The 22687-nt window shown below is 43.8% G+C and overlaps 2 protein-coding genes across 4 annotated transcripts in view; one reads left to right on the forward strand and one right to left on the reverse strand.

The window, feature by feature from the left end:
- Positions 1-289: 289 nt before the first annotated feature.
- LOC113581554 (carbohydrate sulfotransferase 11-like) lies at positions 290-13614 on the forward strand. Of its 2 annotated transcripts, none has more exons than XM_081718158.1 (3): positions 290-510; positions 10607-10689; positions 12411-13614. In XM_081718158.1, the coding sequence occupies exons 2-3, from the start codon at positions 10630-10632 to the stop codon at positions 13251-13253; spliced, it is 903 nt and encodes a 300-aa protein (XP_081574284.1). In that variant the 5' UTR covers positions 290-510; positions 10607-10629; the 3' UTR covers positions 13254-13614. The 2 variants fall into 2 exon arrangements, with proteins under 2 accessions (XP_081574284.1, XP_026872572.2); XM_027016771.3 differs by having other exon boundaries at positions 291-889.
- Positions 13615-14916: 1302 nt separating this feature from the next.
- The window catches only part of LOC113581552 (solute carrier family 41 member 1-like), a 14627-nt gene continuing 6856 nt past the window's right edge, over positions 14917-22687 (reverse strand). For both annotated transcript variants that reach the window (XM_027016769.3, XM_027016768.3), the window contains exons 4-10: positions 22437-22581; positions 22052-22198; positions 21468-21612; positions 21256-21335; positions 20382-20516; positions 20031-20179; positions 14917-19386 (exon numbers count right to left, since the gene is read on the reverse strand). In XM_027016769.3, the coding sequence (XP_026872570.3) occupies positions 19237-19386; positions 20031-20179; positions 20382-20516; positions 21256-21335; positions 21468-21612; positions 22052-22198; positions 22437-22581 (951 nt within the window). In that variant the 3' untranslated portion in view covers positions 14917-19236. The remainder of the gene's footprint in view (positions 19387-20030; positions 20180-20381; positions 20517-21255; positions 21336-21467; positions 21613-22051; positions 22199-22436; positions 22582-22687) is intronic.

A 22687-nucleotide genomic window follows, 5' to 3' on the forward strand; every position in this document is an offset into this window, starting at 1 on the left:
GAGGGACTGGCCGAACGTTAACACAGGATATTTACACCAAATCTAATATAAAACCTACACTCAAATTACACACGCCTTGCAGAAACGAACTGTTCTTTTCGTTCACGTTCTTATTAATTGCCCAGTTTCTATCATACTATCCCCAGCTATGTCTTTTTCTTAATTATTATTTATTTTTCTTGTGAGACTGACAACCGTAAATAGGGATAGGACAACACACCAAAAATTAGTGTGGGCTTTTGGGAACCTCCCTGCTGTAACAACCCGGTGCGGCTCACCAACGGAAGGAGGCGGTATAGTTTAAGTTAGAAAAATTGCCCTTTCTCCTTGGACACAGAGGAGTCAAACATCTGAACAAACACTAGAAAAAGCACTGCAAGACGACTGTTTGGGACCAGTAAACGGGGCCCGATACAACAAGAAGAAATACTTCCGTCACGATATAAGGGCTTCGTATAAGAAGCCGGCTCGATTCTGCGCCATGGGTAGAGAACTGCGTTTCGCTTTCATGTAAGCTGACTTATTAGCCTGCTTTCCGTCTCCGACGTTTCCACGTTTGGACGTTTGGACGTTTCGGTTTTCAACCGGCGCAGGGCATACATAGGCGTACATCACCACGACGGATATCACAAGTGAAAATCGACAATTTGGCTTCAGGAAGAGACGTGTCGGTGTCTCCCTCGGATTCGCACATGACTGACGGAGATCATGGATGGTCGAGTCGGTCAAAGAACACCCTCTTTCCTCATGAGTTACGGAGGTTCTGTACTTCTTTAATTAGCAAAAGCTTCCAAAATGAGAAAAACGCAAATCAAAAGGATGGTTCTTGCCATGTGTTTTGGGTTCTTTATCATGGTCATATTCTACTTTCAAAGTAATTTGGAACAAGGTGAGTTTGCAGTGGTTTAACTTGTATTCGATTCTTTTCTATACTATTCTACTTGTATCTCATGTAGTCTAAACAAACAAATAACATTCCAAAACAACACACACAGAAACAAACAAAAATGAATATGGAAAAATATGTATCCTCCTGTTCCTTGAACTCCTGTATGCTGATGGAGACAGTGTTTTCATTAGACATTGTCCCTTACATGTTGAGATCTTTAGTTTACCATTAAGCAAACCAAATCATTTATGGGCTACACATCTACATAACGAAATTTCCAGAGTCATTCAATGGAACATTATTCTTATAATATTTATATGGGCTAGTATGTATATATTATTGAGGTATTTATATTTATTATGGGGCACTTCTAATTGATAAGTCCTTTTGCTTAACTGATGCTTGGAATATGATGTGTTTTTCCCCTTTTTATACTGAATTAGCACTCATCATGCCAAAACTTCGGTGGCGAGGGTGGAGCTTATTTTAATCAGCCTGCTGCTGCCCACGCCCATATGTGTGGGCTAAGCTCTGGGGCAGGGGTGGGGTCCCAGCTAACGAGTAATTCACACTCCCCTCTATGAAATGTATTCCTTACTGGCTTTTTTTTTCTCTCTCCGCTCCCTGCTGGAGTCAGATCCGTAACACAACGCTTTCAAATAGCTTTCAAATATGACGGTTGATCATTTCGAATCTGCACTTGCCTTGGAATGCAGTATGAATGCAGTATGGTATGCAGGTGAATTTGCACACGTATGCGTGTGATGATCTTTTCTTCACGGTCCCCTTCATGCCTTTTATGGCACATCCAATGGCCTAAAATCTAAGCAGAACTGGAAGCCAAGGCAGAATGCTTTTGAGGTTTTGCAGTTAAAAATAAATGCAGCAGGTGTCTTTGTGGGGAGACCTCAGAAGATGCAGCTTGTCTTCAGCTGCAGGATGCAGTAGCTCATGCGACGGCAAAGTGGAAGACTACTCCATCCGTGCAGCATGGCTGTACTGTGGGCCATCTGACCCGTGGCGCAGAGCCTGAGCTGGGCCTGCAGCCAGGGTGGTGTGGGTTGCCTTCATTTACCCACCAAATGAGACAAAACACATTCTTGGGTTTAGACCACACAGACCACGCAGAGGCAGAACATATCCGGCAATGCACTCTGCAGCCTCCGAGACAGAGCACTGCATTGTGAGAGAGCAAAAATAGCTATCTACTGTTATGGAAGAAGGAGTGTGAGGTTGTGTGTGTGGCAGTGGTACAGGCTTTGCTTTGCTTTTGCTTTGTGAACTGTCATGGATATGCCCCCCCCCCCCCCACCTGATCTCTCATCATAGGCAGTCGTAGGCCTGCTGCTGCTCCTATAGATTGTGGTTGAATTTCTGCTGTGGTTTGTGCCATGTCTTGAGATGCTTAGCCAGTCCTGCTCTCACTAACATGTTGAATGTACCCACCAGCTGTGATGAGAGGACAGATTTATGTGGGTGAATGCATCAAGGCCAGACCCAAAGCCTTATTTATTAAGTGAAGTGGAAAAATTGGCATGAGGAAACATTTTTCTACAAACATGGACTATTCTTATCCACCAAACCCAAGGGCCCTGAAGTCTTAAAACATGCACGTTTCCTCTGAAAAACTGCACTAGATTTAAGAGGGGAAGATACAAATGTAGATTGTGAAATGTAGATTGTAGGTGAAATGTCAGACCAGATCTCATTGCAACCAAGTCATTAGTGTACAGTTGTGTTCGAAACCATATTAGATGAGCTCAGGCCCAGACCAAGACTCTGACCAGTCATGTCTGAGAAAAGAACAAGACCAAAAGGGGGTGAATTTGGGCAAGTCCAAATCAAGATCTAGACCAGAAAAATACGAGAAACAAAAACAAACAAAAATTAGCTGGAACACTTTTAGAATAATTGCTGTTAAACCACAGTGTTTATTAAACAGTTATTCTACATCTGAATCACAGCCATGCCATATTCAGTAACACACGATAGGCTATTGCTTAATTATTGGATTACTGTAATTAGTAGAATCAGAATTTGTTTATTGGCAAAGTACATTTTCACATACAAGGAATCTGACTTGGTGAAACTGTTGTGTGGCAATCAAAATAAAAATAGGCAAGAAGAACAGTAGGTAGAAAAGTACAGCAGATAAACTAAACAAATTATATATAAATATGTGCAGAAGAACTCACAGGTGTGCAATGAAAAATGTGCAATGTAATAGTTAAAAGATGTGTAAAAATGATTCATTCTGCTTTGCTCAGGGTGTGAAATAATCCAAAATTCTGTATAGTGGATCAGCATCTGCCAGCCTTACTCAGCTTCATGAAGCATGGTGTGACGTTCGGGGCTTAAGCAGGTTTCGCGGATGAGGCACGTTAACAGAGACGTTTATTAACACGCTTAACCCTATGACGTAGCACACAGGCTATGGTTTCAAACACAGGCAACCTCAATATAAGACATGAGACTTATATACACGCATGACAGTTACACACAACAAGGATCAGGTGAACGACACGAGAGAGCGTGGCAATACAGACAAACACACACGCGGAGACGTTTGAGGGGGGAGGGGCCGTACCATGACAGAGCCCTGGCACGCCAGCCTATCAGGCTGCGGCAGAAGGACCGGATAACCTGCCACGGGCCAGCGCCGGCAGGACAGTGGTGGGAAGGACAGGGAACAGGACGACGACAGACACAGGGACGCACACACTAATAGGGACAGGCACAGACACAAAGGGGGACAAAGTGACCAGTACATTCAGTGTAATAGGGACAGGCAGGTAAACAACACCACACATATTAAACAGTCCGGAGAAGGAAGAAGGAACCCCAGCCAGTCCCCCAGTCATTGGCTGGGTCAGAGACTGACCAGCCCGGGGGGGATTGTCCTTCGCCGGCTTGGGTAGCGGCGACTGTCCTGGTTTTGGCGCATGCGTGTCAGGAAGCGCACCAGCTGTGTTGCCCGGTTCCGGTGCAGGCACTAGTGCCGCTGCCTTCATGCCTCCACGAGGCTTAGGCGTAGGCGCATGTGCTCTGGGGCCCTTTGCCTTAGGCGGAGGAATGTGCTCCTCTGATGACAATGCCTCCCTGCTAGCGGCATGCCCTGGGCGGAGCCTTGGGTGCTGGGGGCTTATTGTTCTCGGAGCCCTTAGCATCGCTGTGGGAGGGAAGATCCTTATGATGGTCCTCTTCCACCTCCATTAGAGTGTCCTCCTCACGATCGGACCCCATGTCCGACCGCAGACTGACGGCGCTACACTCCCCTTTCTCTCCATAATCAGCCTAGCTGCAAGAACGTGGGGGGCTTCGCTGCACGGGCTGTGGGAGGGCATTCCCTTCCCTTCTTTCCCTGCTTCTCAGGGCCTTTCCCAGGCATCCTTCTTCGGTCGGTGTTTAACGTTCGGGGCTTAAGTAGGATACGCGGAGGAGGCACGTTAACACAGACATTTATTAACACACTTAACACGATGACGTAGCACACAGGCTATGGTTTCAAACACAGGCAACCTCAATATAAGACATGAGACTTATAAGACATGCATGACAATTACACACAACAAGGATCAGGTATCAGGTGAATGACATGCAATACAAACAAACACACACACACACACACAGACGTTGGGGGGGGGGGGGGGGGGTGTACCGTGACACATAGGGCTTACAATGGATATTGTTTCAATCCGCTTTTTAATTAGTTAGTATATGACCACAGAGATCAGGCTTTAGGAGAGCCTTGAGTAATTGCTTACCTGAGTTTTCAAGTTGAACGAGCACAGTATGAGTTTGTACCTGTCTCAGAACCTGCACGCTCTGTGGGGGAGAATGGCATTTTTAGCCATCTGTATGTCCTGCTATCTGATAATTCCGTAATATGGAACGCTGACTACACTGTCTAGGCCAGAGCAATCCTTCCTTATAGAGGTCCTATCGATCTCAGCAAATGTTTCAGTTTAATAACATAGTCATGTTGAATTTTGAGAATCTTTATATTTCAATCCATGATCAAAGTAAAATTCAGTGAGCTGCTCCATACTGCTAAGCTTCACATTTTAAGAAAAAAAACAAGCAAACAAAAAACGCACTTGCAGGCAAATTCAAACCGTGTTGAATGGGAATGCAAAATGCAAATGCAAAACATTTGTGAGGGAGTGCAATTTCATTACTTGTTAAAAACCTTTTAAACCTTTTTTTTAAGCTCGATCCGTACCTCAAATACTTCAAACCTCAAGTACGGCTCGGCTTGAAATACCATGCTTCTGGTCTTAGGGAAGACAAGCACTGAGACTATTTTCTGTCCTGGCTCCAAGATGGTGGAATGAACTCCCGCTTGCGGCAGAGTCCCTTGCAGTCTTCAAACACAGACTGAAGACCCAGCTATTTGTGGAACATTTAAATGACAACTGACCGTGCTCACATTTTGACTGACTAAATTAGTACTTATTGTAGGGTATTGTTTATGTTGTTTAACAAACTCTAGCACTTATTGTTTATTATATTGTTTATTGTTTGAGAGACCTTGTGTATTTTGTACTTCTAAGCATCAGCAGTGATCCCTGTATTTCTACAGTATTCTAGATCATTTGTATATTGGACTCTAACCTGTACTGGCTAGGATGTATTTTGTGAGTAAATGACAAACCACGTTTGTAAGTCGCTCTGGATAAGAGCGGTTGCTAAATGCTGTAAATGTCAATGTAAACAGTGGTCCCTTACAGGTTTCATGTAATATGGCTGATGCAAATGTTATTTTAGACTGTACAGTAAAAATGTGTGTTTTATAATTAATTCTGATTCTGGTAGGGTATCAGCAAATTTATGACTACTCTGATTCAAATTTTGCTGTGTCAGAGTCCCATAAAGAGCGCATTTAAGATTACTGGCAAATCACCTGGCAAATACCATTTGACTGCATCACACACACTCTCACACTTCTGTCTTATGCCTCCAGCACTTAGAGCTGCTTTCTCTTGACTGTCATAGTCAAGAGCTCAGAACAGGTAGCTCATGACACCTCAACTGCCCAATTCAAGAATGCCTGTATATGAGGGACTGTTTTAAATGTCATTACTAGTCACTTTGATTTTGTTGTAATATACACTGGGAACTACTGTTGCCATCAAAAATCTAGATTGGGACCAGATTGGGACCCTCCTTTGGCTCCAGTAGCCCTCTAATACATAATGATATGTATTTAGCAATAATAACTAAATAGTAATAAAGATAGCAACAGAATTGGGTGTAGGCTACATTTTGGCACTAACCATGTCATATCATACTAAGCCTTATACTTTAGCACCATAGAATAGGGTTTTGTAAAGCAAATAAAATGATATGTGGTGATGTGTGCTATGATGCAACACAAGATACCTCTCAGTAATATACAAACTTTATATATAACTTTATAATTCACAGTAAAGGTTGGCAGAGTACCATTTAAAACCTCTAGGGAGTAAAGTATATCTTTTGGGGCTCCCTTCAGTGCTTTGTGACTAAATCCAGGTCAACTTCCTAAAGAAGCTAAACATCTTTTGAGTTTTAAAGCTAAACGGCTTCGCAGCTTGTACTGTAAAGAAGTCCCTAGCTGGATGCAGGGCTTCATGGAGGATTTTTCTTTCCTGTGGATCTCAGTACAGAACAGCCTTCATTGCAGGCACAGGGACCCACATTATCCTCCACACACAGAAAGAGAGAGACAGAGGAGGAGAGCGGAGGAGGAGAGAGGCAGGCCGGCCTGTGGGCAGGTAGAGAGGGGGAGCCCGAGAGAGGCACCACAGGGACGGGGACGAGGGCGCTCGCAGCCTGGGCTCTGGTGAGACTGAAACCGGAATGCCCTCTCGGAGTGTGTGGTTCGTGGATAAGGCGGGAGCTCATCGAATATGGGAGACTTCTGAGACACAAACCATTTTCCTGCGATCAAAAAAAATGTCCCCACTTAGGAAATAACACACACACACACACACACACAGACAGTGCTGCTATTCAGTCTCACAGACATGAGTTATCCCCATGTATTTGTTCCTTTGCAGCAGCTCTGGACAGTGCTTGGTCAGGGAATTTATAGCTAGCGCCAACACTGCCTGGGCCTTGTGTGGAGGAGAGAGCCTCTCTTTCTGCCTCTTTTCCATCATTGACTGAAGTGCTGTAGCTTTGGTGAGACCATTTGTAGTGGGAATCAGACATTAGAAGCAGCACTGCTCTGCAAGCCTTGTTCTGCTTGAGCTGTGCCCTCAGGCTCAGCATTGTGTTACACTGTTTCCAGATGCGTTTATGCCAAGTATGTAAAACTACATGTTTTTCTTTCTTTCTTTCTTTAGTGGTGCTGTGCATCCAGGCCCTTGAAACCCTTCAGAGGTTACAAAAAATGTACAAAAAAATAAAATAAAATAAAATAAAATAAAAAATAAAATAAAATGAACATATTTCATAAATAAAGGGAAAAATCTACCTTTTCATGTAAAACTGCTGTTTGTATGGCTGCAGAGCTGTACCTAAATGTTATTAGCGGGTTATTAGCAAAATGACTGCAGAGGCTAGCCTCCATCAGCCAGTCCCTTTCTATGTTTGAAAAGGGAGACAGCATGATTATTCAAACATCAATGCTACTTTAGCTAGCGAACTTTGAATGGGGACTAGTGAGGCTTTGTGGTGTATGTAAGTGAAAAGCCTTTTTCAAAGCTACGCTTTAATGAAGGTCTCAGATGCAGAAGGGTTAGCGGCTTCGTGCACTACGTGCTGCTGGATCAGGGCTTGTGCGGTAGTGCCCGTGTTATCACTGCAGCTTCACTTATTGATATTTCTTCCTCTAATGAATTCTGTAACAGGACTTATTTTCTCTCACAGTTTTTTTTTTTATTTTTTTAATTTTTTTTTACATTTCCTTGCCAGACGTAGTTTGGAGAATGATTCTAGTTTCTCATGTCTCTCTCTCTCTCTCTCTCTCTCTCTCTCTCTCTCTCTCTCTCTCTCTCTCTCTCTCTGTCCATCTCCTTCTCGCACACTTGCTTGTTTGATATTGATAGGACCGAATAATATCAGTAAAGTCAGATCTGTTATAACTTGTAGTACTGTCAAAACAAAAAGGAGATTCGAAAATGTACCCAGATAAACTGAGTGAAAGAATGTGTTTGGAGTAGGTCATAGTTCCCATATGCAGTGCATTGCAGTTAAAACCTCAGAATGGATGAAGCCTTGACGTAGCCATGGTTAAAGACTGGCCTGTATCATTGGGACCAAACTGACATCACATAGTAACAAATTTGTTAAGGGGCTTATTTACATTTTTCAGCATTCTGGGGTATTACTGCTGTAAAGACTAGCATTGCTAATGATAATGATGACTAATTAATACATCATGCAGATCTAGTACAAGATCAAATCAAATATTTCACGTTTGGCCTCTGTGTATCTTAGGGTATAGCATATTGACATGGGTTGGTGGGGTTGCGCCTAGTAGGAGGGCTTGAATTCTTTACATAGAAAACAGACAAAAAGAGAAGAAACTAACCAGACCCTTTGTGCATTTCCAGATGCAGTAAATGTCCCTCTATTTCTTCCTCTTTCTCTGACCAGCAGTGGCATTGGGAATGTCAGTGAGTTCACTGTTCACTGGCAGCACAATATTTCTTAGTGCCAAGTCTCACTGGAGCGTAGACACACACACACACACACACACACACACACACACACACACACACACACACACACACACTCTCTCTCTCTCTCTCTCTCTCTCTCTCTCTCTCTCTCTCTCTCTCTCTCTCTCTCTCTCTCTCTCTCTCTCTCACACACACACACACACAATCACACACACACACACACACACACACACACACACACACAGACAGAGAGAAACCACCTCTGTCTCCCTCACTGACATTCTCACAACTTGTACTTGGGTGCTCACACACTTGTACCATTTCCAAAAGGTCTTTAATTGTTTTGCATTAATATTTATAACAAGTGTGTGTAAAATTGGCTTGAGGAAATTTCCTAAAGCCAAACTCCATCATATTTTAATATGCCGTCTCTCTCTCTCTCTCTCTCTCTCCCTTTTCACAGTAGCAGTGCTGTTTTGGTATTAGATTTATCTGTTGAGTTCACATTGTTTAATATCTGGAGGAATCATGAGAAACCTCATCCTAGGCCAGCACAAGGGCAGTATATGAATATGGATGCTGCTTTCCTCACACTTCTACATGGTTTACATGGTTTAGTATGCTGTTTCAGACATGCTGAATGGTGACTACTGACACGGTCCTGTTAGTCATGTACTTGTAAGTTTTATATGGTAACTCCTCAAAAAAAAGCCTTCTTTCCCACCTGATGGAGATTACTCCTAATGTGTTTTGCATTTGTGCATTTATTGATTAGTAATGTTATTATGTTCTCCTTCAACACAAATGCTCCCATAGAAAAAAGCTTAATAAAATAACCATTGCAATAAGTGTAATTTTAAGAGGGTAACACAAGTCCCTAGGGAATCCAGCCTGGGACAGAGCATCCCCCAGCAGCACTGGCTGGTCAGCAACCTCTGCTGTTTCTAACTAAAGATTTTATTTTATTTTTTCTACAGTACACTAGTCTATAGTTTAAATAATATGTTACTGGCAGTTCCTTGCAATTTCCTGAGTGCAGATACCAAAGCCATGGATTGGTTAACAGATCTACATAATTAGATTTGCAGTGTGCTGAGTGAGAAGTGTGTCTGAGTGCGGTTTCCTGTATGGGTGCTGGTATAACTTTACAATAAGGCTTTTACAATAAGGAGGACTTGTAGACAAGCCTTTGGATCTGAGGAGTAGGAGTATAATCAGTGTCACTGTATGTAACCACTCATCTAAACAGCGACACCCACATATGCATGTATTCTTCCTGTACAGAGAATCCTGTTGATCCTTTAGAGGGTTGTAGAGGGTGGAACCCGATCCTCGACTTTCTCACTATCTGCCTTCTATAAACCTTCATTAGCAAAAAGAGAATTTTGAACCTGGATTTTGATACAGATGAAAGTGTTTGACGCTGTAGACATGCACGCTGAAAAGAATTGTGGCGTGTTCCCAAATAAATTCATTAGGACCCACAATGGGTTCATTCCGTGTCCTGGCTGTTGTGGCGGATTGTGATATCTGTAGTATTATCCAAACTGATGTCTTGCAGGAAGAAAACAGCGAAAGAGTTGGATCTGAGATGTTTGCAAGGTTTATTTGCCAGAATCACTTTTTAAAATTGAGCTAATATTTTGGTTTCGCCATAAACTGTCTAGCTGTGTTTCTGATTACCAACTGACCAAAGATACAACTCTTTCTGCTGCTTCGTCCTCTCCAGCCTCAAGGCGTTATGAGGTGTTTGTCCCTCTCGAACTAACACACTATTGCAGTGTGTGTGTGCATGTCATCCACAGGTAGGTAAATAGAATAGATCTCAAACTCAAAACACATAGAGGGAATTCCATAGCCATGCTAAGACAAAAAGAGAATTAGTCTTGATTTTGAGTACTTAGAGCTAATAACATTTTTGAGCCACTGAAACTCTGTTGGTACTGGCTGTATGATGAGGGTGGGTTCGTTTGTGTGGTTCCATCTTTCCATTTTAGCCATGGCTTTCCTGGCCTCCTTCACTGTCTGGTCCAGTTTGTTACTGTGTTTGTCCGAAGCAGCATTGCTGTTTGCTTATTTCATCTGCACGTTCCTGTGTTCTGTGCAGTATCTGGTGCAAGCAGTGGGAAGATGAGTGGACATGGGAAGTCTGTGAAGAGCCCTCTCCAAACCCTGAATACCACCGACACTGTGAGTGTATTTAATACAGGACCATTAAAACATATCATATATCATATACTGCTTTCTCATTTGATGTTTGAAAACAATTAACTATTGCAATTATGTTAATAACTATTAACAATTAAATTACTAATGCAAAGAACAACAACCACAGCAAATGCACAGTATGGCTAAGACCTCTGATGTAATTGACATGGCCTTTACTGAGAAGGAAATCACAGGAAGTCAACGATGCTGTTATATGGCTCGCTGCAAAAGGATTTCATTTGTCAACCCTCGAAAGACATCTCCTTTTGGAGTACTTCTAGGTGAAGAAAGCCTGCAGTCAGGCAAAGAATATCATTATTCGATTGGATTTGTCCGCTTAATCATAGGAACGTAGCGTTAGGGAACGTAGGAATTTGTTCATCAGCATTAAGATACTGTCACAGCATGGCTCCCCAGTCGTTGTTATCATGTACATTTAAGTCCCTGCATTATAGTTGTTCTTTGGCCCTGTTTATGCTGGGTTTCAGCTACCCCAATGTGCTTTAGACGGTTTATCGCTTGTTGCCTACTTTGTCCTGTTTTCACTTCATGTTTTTGTTTCGGTTTCGTTTTTGTTGTTTGGTTCAGTAAACGTCTGTTTTCATGAAGATGGCGGCTCGCCTTTGCTCCCTCAACATCACAGACGCGAAATGTCTTTAAAGGTTATATGTGCGAACATGCAAATTTTTTAACTCCTTCCTGGCTGCCATCTTGGCATGAACTCAAAATGTCTTTGATGGCTTTTCATTTACATAACCCTTAAAGCTGATAACACAGTTAGAGCCTCCATGATCTGTGCCAGTGAAGAGGGAGCTCACATGCAGGATAAGGCCAGACAGCACATGAAGGAAGAGCATTTTCCACGTATACATGGTTTTCACACCAATACACAGAAGATGAAACATTCCCTGTATTACTGTACACAACGATTAAAAAAAGAAAAAGATTTCACATTGAACTATGGATATATGCTAGCAGTGTTGAGAAAACGAATAACGAAGGAGTACAGTCACTGAGAAATAGTGATATTGTACACTATGCTCCAAACTGTTTTGACTTTAACCCGCCGGGTCAGTGGGAGAACGCATTCTCCAGAAACAAACCATTTCTCATGTCAATAAACAGACTTTAGTTTTTTTCGCTTTATTGCTGTTCTTCTGTATACATTATGAACAGCACGATCTAACAGAGGCCTGAACTGGGCTTGCTGCTAATGTAGGAGCTCTATCAGTGGCAGCTCCTGCCACAATTCAGCCTACCACACACCTTCACCTTGTGTGCACTCGTACAGTGGCGCTGGGACAGCACTGGAAAACTACTCAGTGCTGGGCTGTGTGGCCATGGACTGAGCTGTAACAGAGCCAGGAAAGCTGGGCTTTAAATACATTGTACATTTTAGCATTGCAAACAAGTCACCCTTGACAGAAGGGTACAATTATGCTTTCTGTAATTAGCAAAGTGAATGCTAAAGTGTTCCCATTAAATATTTCCAACTGAGGTTTGGAAGTTTGGAAATGCATGGCGCCAGTGACTTTTACCTGCAAACGTGGGCAGCATTTTTAAAAAGCTGTTGAAAGAAGGGCAAACATTTTAGTGCTTGTACACAACCTTTGGAGTTATTTACCCACTCTATTAAAAATTATTACACAACCATTACAGTACATCTCTCTCTCTCTCTCTCTCTCACTCACTCACTACCTCAGATGGAATCTCCACTTCAGCTGATACACCAGGCCAGGCGTGAGCTGCTGGAGGAAGCCTGCCACTCCAGTACTCACAAACGTCGTGTCCTGATCCCCGAGGACCTCAAGCACCTGATTGTGGACGACCACCACGGCCTGCTGTACTGCTACGTGCCCAAAGTGGCCTGCACCAACTGGAAGCGCGTCCTGATGGTGCTCACGGGCACCTCCAAGCAGCGCAACCCACTGCTTATCCCTGCCAGTGAGGCACACGTGCCGAGCAACCTGCGCACCCTGTCCGAGTACTCCAAGGCCGAGATCAACCGCCGCCTCCGCACATACCTCAAATTCCTGTTTGTGCGTGAGCCCTTCGAAAGGCTCGTCTCGGCCTACCGCAACAAATTCACGCACAACTACAACACAGCCTTCCACAAGCGCTACGGCACCAAGATCATCCGCAGGCACCGGACCAGGCCACGGGCCAAGGCGCTGGAGCGTGGCGACGACGTCTCCTTCGCCGAGTTTGTTCGCTACCTAGTCGACCCGCGGACGCAGCGCGAGGAGCCTTTCAACGAGCACTGGGAGAGGGTAGACTCACTCTGCCACCCCTGCCTCATCCACTACGATGTGGTGGGAAAATACGAGACCCTGGAGGATGATTCGCACTACGTGCTGCAGCTGGCTGGTGTCGACGGTGAGGTGGCATTCCCCAGGCCGGCCAAGCGCACCCGCACAACAGGAGACATGGCAGCCGGCTTCTTCAAGGACATCAGCCCAGCCTTTCAACAGAACCTGTACAACCTATACAGGATGGACTTCCTGCTCTTTAACTACTCTCTGCCTAGCTACCTGAAACTCAAATAAGGCCTGGTGCCTTTCACAAACATTTAGAAAGAATATTTAGTTTTATTTTCGATGACGTAAGTGTACACTGATTTTGCTTCTCAAGGATCTATTTTAAGTTATAAAGGTTGTTTTATACATTTTTAATATTGATTAAAAGGTTTTAGAGATATATTGTAAAAAAGTCTATATATTGTAGGGTGCTTCCATTTTTTGCATAGCAATATAATTGCCATTAAAATTTTCTTGTGAGTGAAGGTTCTTGCCTTTTGATGAAAAATGGATGTACTGGAAACTAGTTTAATTTTTTGGTTGTTTGTTTTTGATAAAATACACTGTCTAATGAGGAAAAGGTTCCTAATCAGTAAAAAGTTTACATTTACTTTGAGAAGTACTTGTCTTTTCTTGTATTTTGTTGCTCACAATCCAGCTAATTTACATTTGGGCTTAGGTGAAAGAACGCACATTCTTTCCTTTGACAGAATGCCCTGCATAGTTTCTTGTTCCTGAATGAACAGATGAATGCTGTTTCATGAAATCCTTCCTGAGATGAAGCTCTAGAGAGGTACAGAACTTATACTGGAATGTCTGAGCTGGAGGAGATATATGTGTTGAAGCACACACACAGATGCCCATATGTCCTAAATGTGGAAATTGTGGGGGGTTTTTCCCCCAATGCTTGATGACTTACTGCCATGAACACAGTAGAGTGGAGAGGAGAAGACGTTTAACATCCCTTTGTTTTGTCCACTGTTTGCTAATGCCTTCAGGAGCAGTGACCAGAAACTGTGAGAGAGCTCAAAACTGTCTGACAGGACAGGGTTAGTAAATTACCTGTTCTGTTTGTAATGGGACTCCGGCCTGTTCCATGTGGACAAACAGCAGAGCTGAATATTAGCGGGATAACGCGGACAATATAGGGGGCTGAAAGACTTTTATTTTAATTACACCGCTATTAGAGGGAACAAACTTGCCATTTGCTGAAGTTCTGTAAAGTTACTGTAACTGTCTTACATTGTTCAGGGTGGCCAACTGACTGTGTAGATAACTACTAGAGTTAATGTACATGTGTAGATAACTACTAAAGTTAATGTATATTAGTAGATAACTACTAGAGCTAATGTATATGAGTAGATAACTACTAGAGTTAATGTATATCATTTAATGTATATTTATTGTGATAAGGTAACGGGAGTTTGGGTTCAAAGCATTACTTGTTTTGTTCAGTGGTTGTAAGGGGATGAGTTAAGAGTCCTGCCCAGAATTGAGGGAGTTGTAGTTTTGATTCACGTTATTGGAGCAGGCAATTTTCCAAATAGAAAGGGGGTGGTTAAATTGTGATTAATGGCTCTGTGTTTGAATATGTGTAGTTATTTTAATTGGGATAATGGGAAAATGTTTTAAATGATAGCCCTTTGTTTGGAATTATAAGGGAGAGATCTTAAGAATTTAATAAATTAGGTATCTAGAATAATTTGGTCTAAGGGGCGAAGATTAAATATAAGGAGTGGCGTAAGAATGCAAAGAGAGAGACATGTTGATTGAATGCCATAATTGGGAGCACATTAAGTTGCCTTATTTTGGTTTAATTTTTATTGGCGTGGAAGACTGGATTTATTTATTTTTTTTGTTTGGGTTTTTTGGAATTTAATTTGTGTCTGCTTATGGCATCATGCCCCTGCTATTGGACTTTTTGAGGAAAATAAATTTCCCTTATTGGCATAATTGCTATCGGAATCACCCTCTGTTTGATCTCACCCCGCTATCCTGTTACACCGTTCATGACAGGGCACGGGACGCCATTGAAGATTATCGATATTTATTATAATTATGCACATATACAGCAGCTCAACTGTTAGAGATCAACTCAAATAAATCAGGAAAAACAGGCTTGTTTGTACCTGTTATTTGGATTGAACCCTGTGTGTGTGTGTGTGTGTGTGTGTGTGTGTGTGTGTGTGTGTGTATGTGTGTGTTTGAGCATGTGTGCCTTTACATCAGATTTTTAAAACTAAAATTAGGTTAAAACCATCATTGCTAAAACAGTACTAGATTGTTTTGATAATCACGTAAAATCTGGCAACTGAGGCATTCTCCAGGTTTGATGAGGGAAATAACATTTGAGTTCACCTGTGCAAAGCATGTCAGTGTAGTGAAGCCTCAGCATATGAATAATTTCCTTAGGTTTTACAGTTAGCATTGTCAATGTCTTCTGTGATAGTATAACATTTTGACGCACGTGGGACAAATTAATTTACAAATTAAGTCTAAAGAATACTGTATCTTAGTCTTATCTCCTTTGCATAGACCAGGGTCTTATAGTGCAGGAAAAGTATTATGCATATCATAGTACAGAGCAGTGAGTACCTTACCTATGACATCACCAATTTATTCAAATTAGCTAAAAGGCATATATATTACTCACAATGTAGCCTGGTAGTGCCTGACTTGATTATCTAGTTTAATCCACACTTTACAGTGGAGCTAAAGTGCAAACTACATTATTAACATTGTGAATCATTCTTCATATTCATATTCACATTCTTATTCATATGATACTGATACACTGCAGTCTATAAGTAATTGGACAGTGGCACAGTTTCACTCACTGGATTTCAACATTGGATTACAAAGAATTTACAATGACTGTAAGAATCACAGCACTTTTTAATCCTAGTTCTTCTATTTGTGGGGACCAGAGGTTCTTTGACAACTGGCCAGTCAATTGTTTGCTGGTCAGCGTTGTTTGGCTCAGTACGAACGAAAGGTCTAGACAATTCCAGATGTGGCATTTACATCTGTTTTTGTTGTGAACTCAGCTTCATTAAAGCATGTCAACATTAAAGCTTAAAAATCAAAATAAATCAGAGAAATAGACATTAAAAACATTAAAAGTGTCAAAACATTAAATGTGTCAAGATCACCTTTTTGATAACTAAAAATTCACTGTTGAGCTTAGCACTATCTAACAACAAAACAGACCACAGCAGTAGATAACTAGAGCTTACTCTCAGATCAACTTGGTAGACCACAGTAGTGGATGACTACAGAATACTGTCAGATTATCAAAACACTCAATTATTTAGTGTATATATGTGTTAATGACAAAAGAGCACATTACTGCAGCAAAGAAAGAATGGAAAGAAGGACAGATGGCAGTGTGCCAAGAAATATGCACACACTCATATTTCTCAGACAAAATCTTATGGATAGTTGAAAGAAATTAGAGAGTGGAAAGAATAAAAAAACTGGTGATTGAGCACACCACCTCATTTGTGAATCATGATGGAGTGTCCTGTCTCGTGCTAGTAGAGCTGACTCACTTGCCTTTAGTGATGATGTGAATTCCGATATCAGTGTACAGAAGCATTATAGCTGCCCAGACCCAACCTAATGCCCCCAAACGCAGCATACAGGAGCACCGTAACTGCCCAGACCCAACCTATTGCCCCCAAACGCAGCATACAGGAGCACCGTAACTGCCCAGACCCAACCTAATGCCCCCAAATGCAGCATACAGGAGCACCGTAACTGCCCAGACCCAACCTAATGCCCCCAAACACGATGTACAGGAGCACCGTAACTGCCCAGACCCAACATAATGCCCCAAAACACGATGTACAGGAGCACCGTAACTGCCCAGACCCAACCTAATGCCCCCAAACGCAGCATACAGGAGCACCGTAACTGCCCAGACCCAACCTAATGCCCCTAAACGCAGCATACAGGAGCACCGTAACTGCCCAGACCCAACATAATGCCCCAAAACACGATGTACAGGAGCACCGTAACTGCCCAGACCCAACCTAATGCCCCCAAACGCAGCATACAGGAGCACCGTAACTGCCCAGACCCAACCTAATGCCCCCAAATGCAGCATACAGGAGCACCGTAACTGCCCAGACCCAACCTAATGCCCCCAAACACGATGTACAGGAGCACCGTAACTGCCCAGACCCAACATAATGCCCCAAAACACGATGTACAGGAGCACCGTAACTGCCCAGACCCAACCTAATGCCCCCAAACGCAGCATACAGGAGCACCGTAACTGCCCAGACCCAACCTAATGCCCCCAAACGCAGCATACAGGAGCACTGTAACTGCCCAGACCCAACCTAATGTCCCCAAACGCAGCATACAGGAGCACCGTAACTGCCCAGACACAACCTAATGCCTCCAAACGCAGCATACAGGAGCACTATAACTGCCCAGACCCAACCTAATGCCCCCAAACACGATGTACAGGAGCACCGTAACTGCCCAGACCCAACATAATGCCCCCAAACACGATGTACAGGAGCACCGTAACTGCCCAGACCCAACCTAATGCCCCCAAACACGATGTACAGGAGAACCGTAACTGCCCAGACTCAACCTAATGCCCCCAAACACGATGTACAGGAGAACCGTAACTGCCCAGACCCAACATAATGCCCCCAAACACGATGTACAGGAGAACCGTAACTGCCCAGACCCAACCTAATGCCCCCAAACACGATGTACAGGAGAACCGTAACTGCCCAGACCCAACCTAATGCCCCCAAACACGATGTACAGGAGCACCGTAACTGCCCAGACCCAACCTAATGCCCCCAAACACGATGTACAGGAGAACCGTAACTGCCCAGACCCAACCTAATGCCCCCAAACACGATGTACAGGAGCACCGTAACTGCCCAGACCCAACCTAATGCCCCCAAACACGATGTACAGGAGAACCGTAACTGCCCAGACCCAACCTAATGCCCTAAAACACGATGTACAGGAGAACCGTAACTGCCCAGACCCAACCTAATGCCCCCAAACACGATGTACAGGAGAACCGTAACTGCCCAGACCCAACCTAATGCCCCCAAACACGATGTACAGGAGCACCGTAACTGCCCAGACCCAACATAATGCCCTAAAACACGATGTACAGGAGAACCGTAACTGCCCAGACCCAACATAATGCCCCAAAACACGATGTACAGGAGCACCGTAACTGCCCAGACCCAACCTAATGCCCCCAAACACGATGTACAGGAGCACCGTAACTGCCCAGACCCAACCTAATGCCCCCAAACGCAGCATACAGGAGCACCGTAACTGCCCAGACCCAACCTAATGCCCTAAAACACGATGTACAGGAGAACCGTAACTGCCCAGACCCAACCTAATGCCCCCAAACACGATGTACAGGAGAACCGTAACTGCCCAGACCCAACCTAATGCCCCCAAACACGATGTACAGGAGCACCGTAACTGCCCAGACCCAACATAATGCCCTAAAACACGATGTACAGGAGAACCGTAACTGCCCAGACCCAACCTAATGCCCCCAAACACGATGTACAGGAGCACCGTAACTGCCCAGACCCAACCTAATGCCCCCAAACATGGCCCTTCTCCTTGCATCATCATTGTGCTTGGAGGGCAAAGCGCAAAATGGTCTTGACATGACATGAGCTTGCATTTACTAATCATACGTTCTACTCACTGAATACAAAAAGTTCCCAAGTCAAGGAGGTTCTGGAATTAGATGATTTCAGGATGAAAAGCCTGGCAGAGCGAGACCTGCGAACATACTCATTGTGCGGTACTGTCCATGGGCTGTGGAAGTCACGTAATATTTGCTACCAATTATGAAACTGTAATTGCATTTTTCCTATGACATTTGGCCCTCTGCAGTAGGGAAGTCGGGGCCTGAAAACAGCCAAAACAAAAAAAACTGAGCTTCTGTCCAATTGTTCATAGACTGCACTGAACAGTTTCAGGACTGTATGTCTCCACACCATGCAGGTCTATTAGAGCACTACTGACACTTTTTGTAGTTGTACATTTACATAAACTAGAATTTCTTAATAAAGCAACCAATACTAAAAATAACAATAATATTATTGGCTCCCAAAATTAGAATTACCACGTGACTAGATATGGAAGTAGAAGTGCCTTTCAATTCTAGAGAGATTGAGCTAATACTTCCTTAGTCATGTGACCAGTAGTTCTGTCTCTGTCTGGGTCAGAGGACTCTGAAAGTGATTACGAGGAAACTGGTGCCGAGCAGGTCTCCCAGTGCAGTCAGGTAGGGGATGCAGAAATTGTCTGGGTCCAGAGCACGGCGCCACATTAGTCGAGCCATCACATCCGCCACGTAAAGCAATATGAGCACCTGCACCAGGTGGAAAACAGAGGAAAACACACACATACACACACACACACACACACACACACACACACACACACACACACACACACAAACACACACACACACATACACACACACACACACACACACACACACACACACACACCCAAACACCATGACAGAGAAGCAAAGTCTGCTTTCACCCACATATGGTCCTTATTAGTTTCTTGGCATAAACCAAGCCTTAATAACAATAACATCTCTATTACTGCTGCTGCTACTTTATTTCTCCATGTGTAAACGCCAAGATGCGTGTCTGTGTTTGTGTGTGTATCTCTATATTGTTAAAGAAGATAAGTGATTTGGGCTATGTTTTTCCATCAGTTGTTCTGTCTATTTTTCAAGCCTGCATGATGCAGCCTCACAAAACGTCATCAGTCTGTACACTACATTTAAAGTAGAGAAACATGGTCGCTATGTCCTTTGTGTTGTTTTGGAGTAACGCCTGAGTGAGTACTGCTGAAATAGCTTTCATGCCTGATAGGTAAATCGATCAGGCATGTCCTTGAATATTGTTCAAGATTAATGGCCTGTGAAAGAGTAATAGTGATTATTTTAGTGATCTATAAATAATTAGAGGGGTGTGTGTGTTCTCCTTTGACCCTTACCTGCAGCAGAGCAGCACACAGATAGCAGCAGATGAAAGCAGGGGTCTGGGGGGGGTGTCCTCCCTGCAGCACACACACCATGTAGAGGAAGAGAAGATGGCCTGGGACCACCAGCAGCAGCAGAACCCTAGCAGAGGTGGCGCTCACTCCTAAACACGGACACAGCAACAGGCCCCAGATACCTTTATACTTTTTCTGCCTTTAATGATCAGGCCTCTTTCTGCCTTTAATGATCAGGCCTCTTGCTACCTTTAAGGATCAGGCCCTTTGATGGCCCCTTGACATGATCAGCAGCATGAAAATAAGATGGGAATGGTTTCTTTGACCTTGGACCTCTGGCTGGGTTCTGACCTGGGGAGCAGAAGGTTGTGCAGGGGCAAGGGCAGTGCTGGTTCATGGTGGGGGGTAAAACCCCAGGCACGCTGATGCAGTGCAGGTAGGTGGAGATGCGGCTAGCCTGAATCCCCACCAGGTTCCCTCCTACGCCTAAGGCAGAGGGAACATTACTAAGCATTTGGGATTTGACATTACATTAAGTCAAAAAATGAATGCCTCCACATGTCACAGTTTTGTGATGGTAAAGTCCCCATGACATGCAATAGTGTTTGAACTTTCTACCCTAAAAATCCTTCTACCCTTTTATTCTGAAAAGAAAGAATTTTTTATTTTTTTCTAATACTGAGGGTAATACTGAGTGCATGCTATTGCAGATTAAAAGTTGGTCAGTCAACTTCACAAAGTGGTTTAGAAGCTTTTGGATGAGGTTTAGAAGCTTTTTGCAAAAGGCTGTGCAAATGAACACGAGTAAGAACATGACTTGAGTATAGAGAGCGAGATCATGGACAGATGCAGCATGTAAATAAGTAGACTTAGAGGAAAGGGTGTGCCTGGTGTAGAAAGAGCGGGGAAGTAGGAAGAGCAAAAAAATAAAGAGGATGATGAGGATTGAGCACGAGAACCAAAGAGAAATAGAGAAAAAGGACACAAGCAAAGCAGAAACGCCAAAGTCCTGATTCGTCCTGCTCTCGCTGACCACCCACAAATGCCAAACTAGCCAAAAATATGACCTTTGTGGGAGAACCCTTTCATCCTTTGCCAAGGTCTCTTATTTAGGATTAACGTGTCAGGTACTTTAAGTACTTTCTGTCCTATTTCTCTACTACACAGGAGCACGGCTGCACAGTGAGGCTTTTTGGGAAATGCAGTCCAGGGCAGGGGCACATACCATTAATGATGGGCGTGAACACAGCCATGCCTTCAGAGCCAGGCTCGCTAACAGTCTTGTCCAGAATCAAACCTCCTGTGCTGTGGACAGACCATATGACAGGAACTTCACATGCACAGCCTAATGATTGGTTTCCTGTCGATGACTTTTTGTGCAGTTCACAATAGTGTTACTGGTGGGGCACAGAACAAGCATTGTTTTCAAGCCATTACCTGCTGATTAGCATAGCAACGATGACTGGCTGCCAACCAGACCTTAGCACTTCTCTGATTTGTGGACTGCGGCGAGCGAAGACCCACCAGAAAGGGATGAGCAAGAGGAATATGGTACACGTTACCAGAGGTACATACCACATCTCTGAAACAGGACATTGCCAGTTAAAAACAATTACAGAACACTCTAACCAGTGTTTTGAAATCTGCGGTCTAACAGTAATGCTCTGTTATTGGTGAGGAGCTGTGTAACATGTCTTAAACTGACGAACTACACAAAAATAACGGAAATGTTCTGATCCTGTGAACCTGCTAACCGCACTCTGGTTCTTTCAGCTTGCCATGCGATATATTATTTCGAGCCTTTGTTGCCCTCTAGTGGTCATATAACAGAAACACTGTTTTAATAAAGTTCAACAGTCTTCTCAAGGTTTTTAAAACAGTCCTGCCCTGTCATCACAAATGATGACAATCAGCGGTCATGCTTTAAAATCTTTATGGACACAGGTCCGTATTTGGCTTTCAGCTTGAGGTTCCTATTAAATATGAGGTGTTCTCACAGATTCTCCGGGAGGTGAGCTCACCTCTGTAGTGGTAGAAGAATCTGCTGACCCCTGCCAGCAGCAAGAGGGTGATGAAGTCCCCGAGGCTGGCGGCTATAGGTGTAGCCACGTTGTCGGGGTTGATGCCCACCTTCCGAGATCCAGTGACCACCCCCACCATCACTAGCCCTACAAACACAGCATGGACAAATACAACCAGAGTTTATGTGTTTTCTCTGTCGAGTGCAACATGCAGTCAGGCTTGATTCCCCGATCGCAAAGGCCCTGAGCAATTATGCTGAGCAATTATGCAACAAGCTTAGCTACGTCATGTTTATCTAGTCACATGAAGGAGCAGGTCTGTGATTCACAGTGGGGAATGGACCAAGGCATTGAAGGATTGTGTGAAGCATGCCGTACGCCTGACCCAAACTGAGGGCGGAAATGAAGGCTGTGGTCACCCCGCTGGCAGACAACACCACAGCTTGCTGGAGATCCACTCTGGCCCTCCTCAGCGTGCCCAACACTACAGCAGCTACAGGAGCCAGAAAGCCCACCACTGTGGCCTGCACCTGGCCAAGAAACATGGAGAGAAGTGGGTCATGCTGGAAAAAGAGCTTTTATGATTGTTTGTTTTTGTGTGAGTGTGTGTGTGTGTGTGTGTGTGTGTGTGTGTGT

Source organism: Electrophorus electricus, chromosome 7 (genome assembly GCF_041902795.1).
Source record: "Electrophorus electricus isolate QZ-2024a chromosome 7, ASM4190279v1, whole genome shotgun sequence".
Lineage (NCBI taxonomy): Eukaryota > Metazoa > Chordata > Actinopteri > Gymnotiformes > Gymnotidae > Electrophorus > Electrophorus electricus.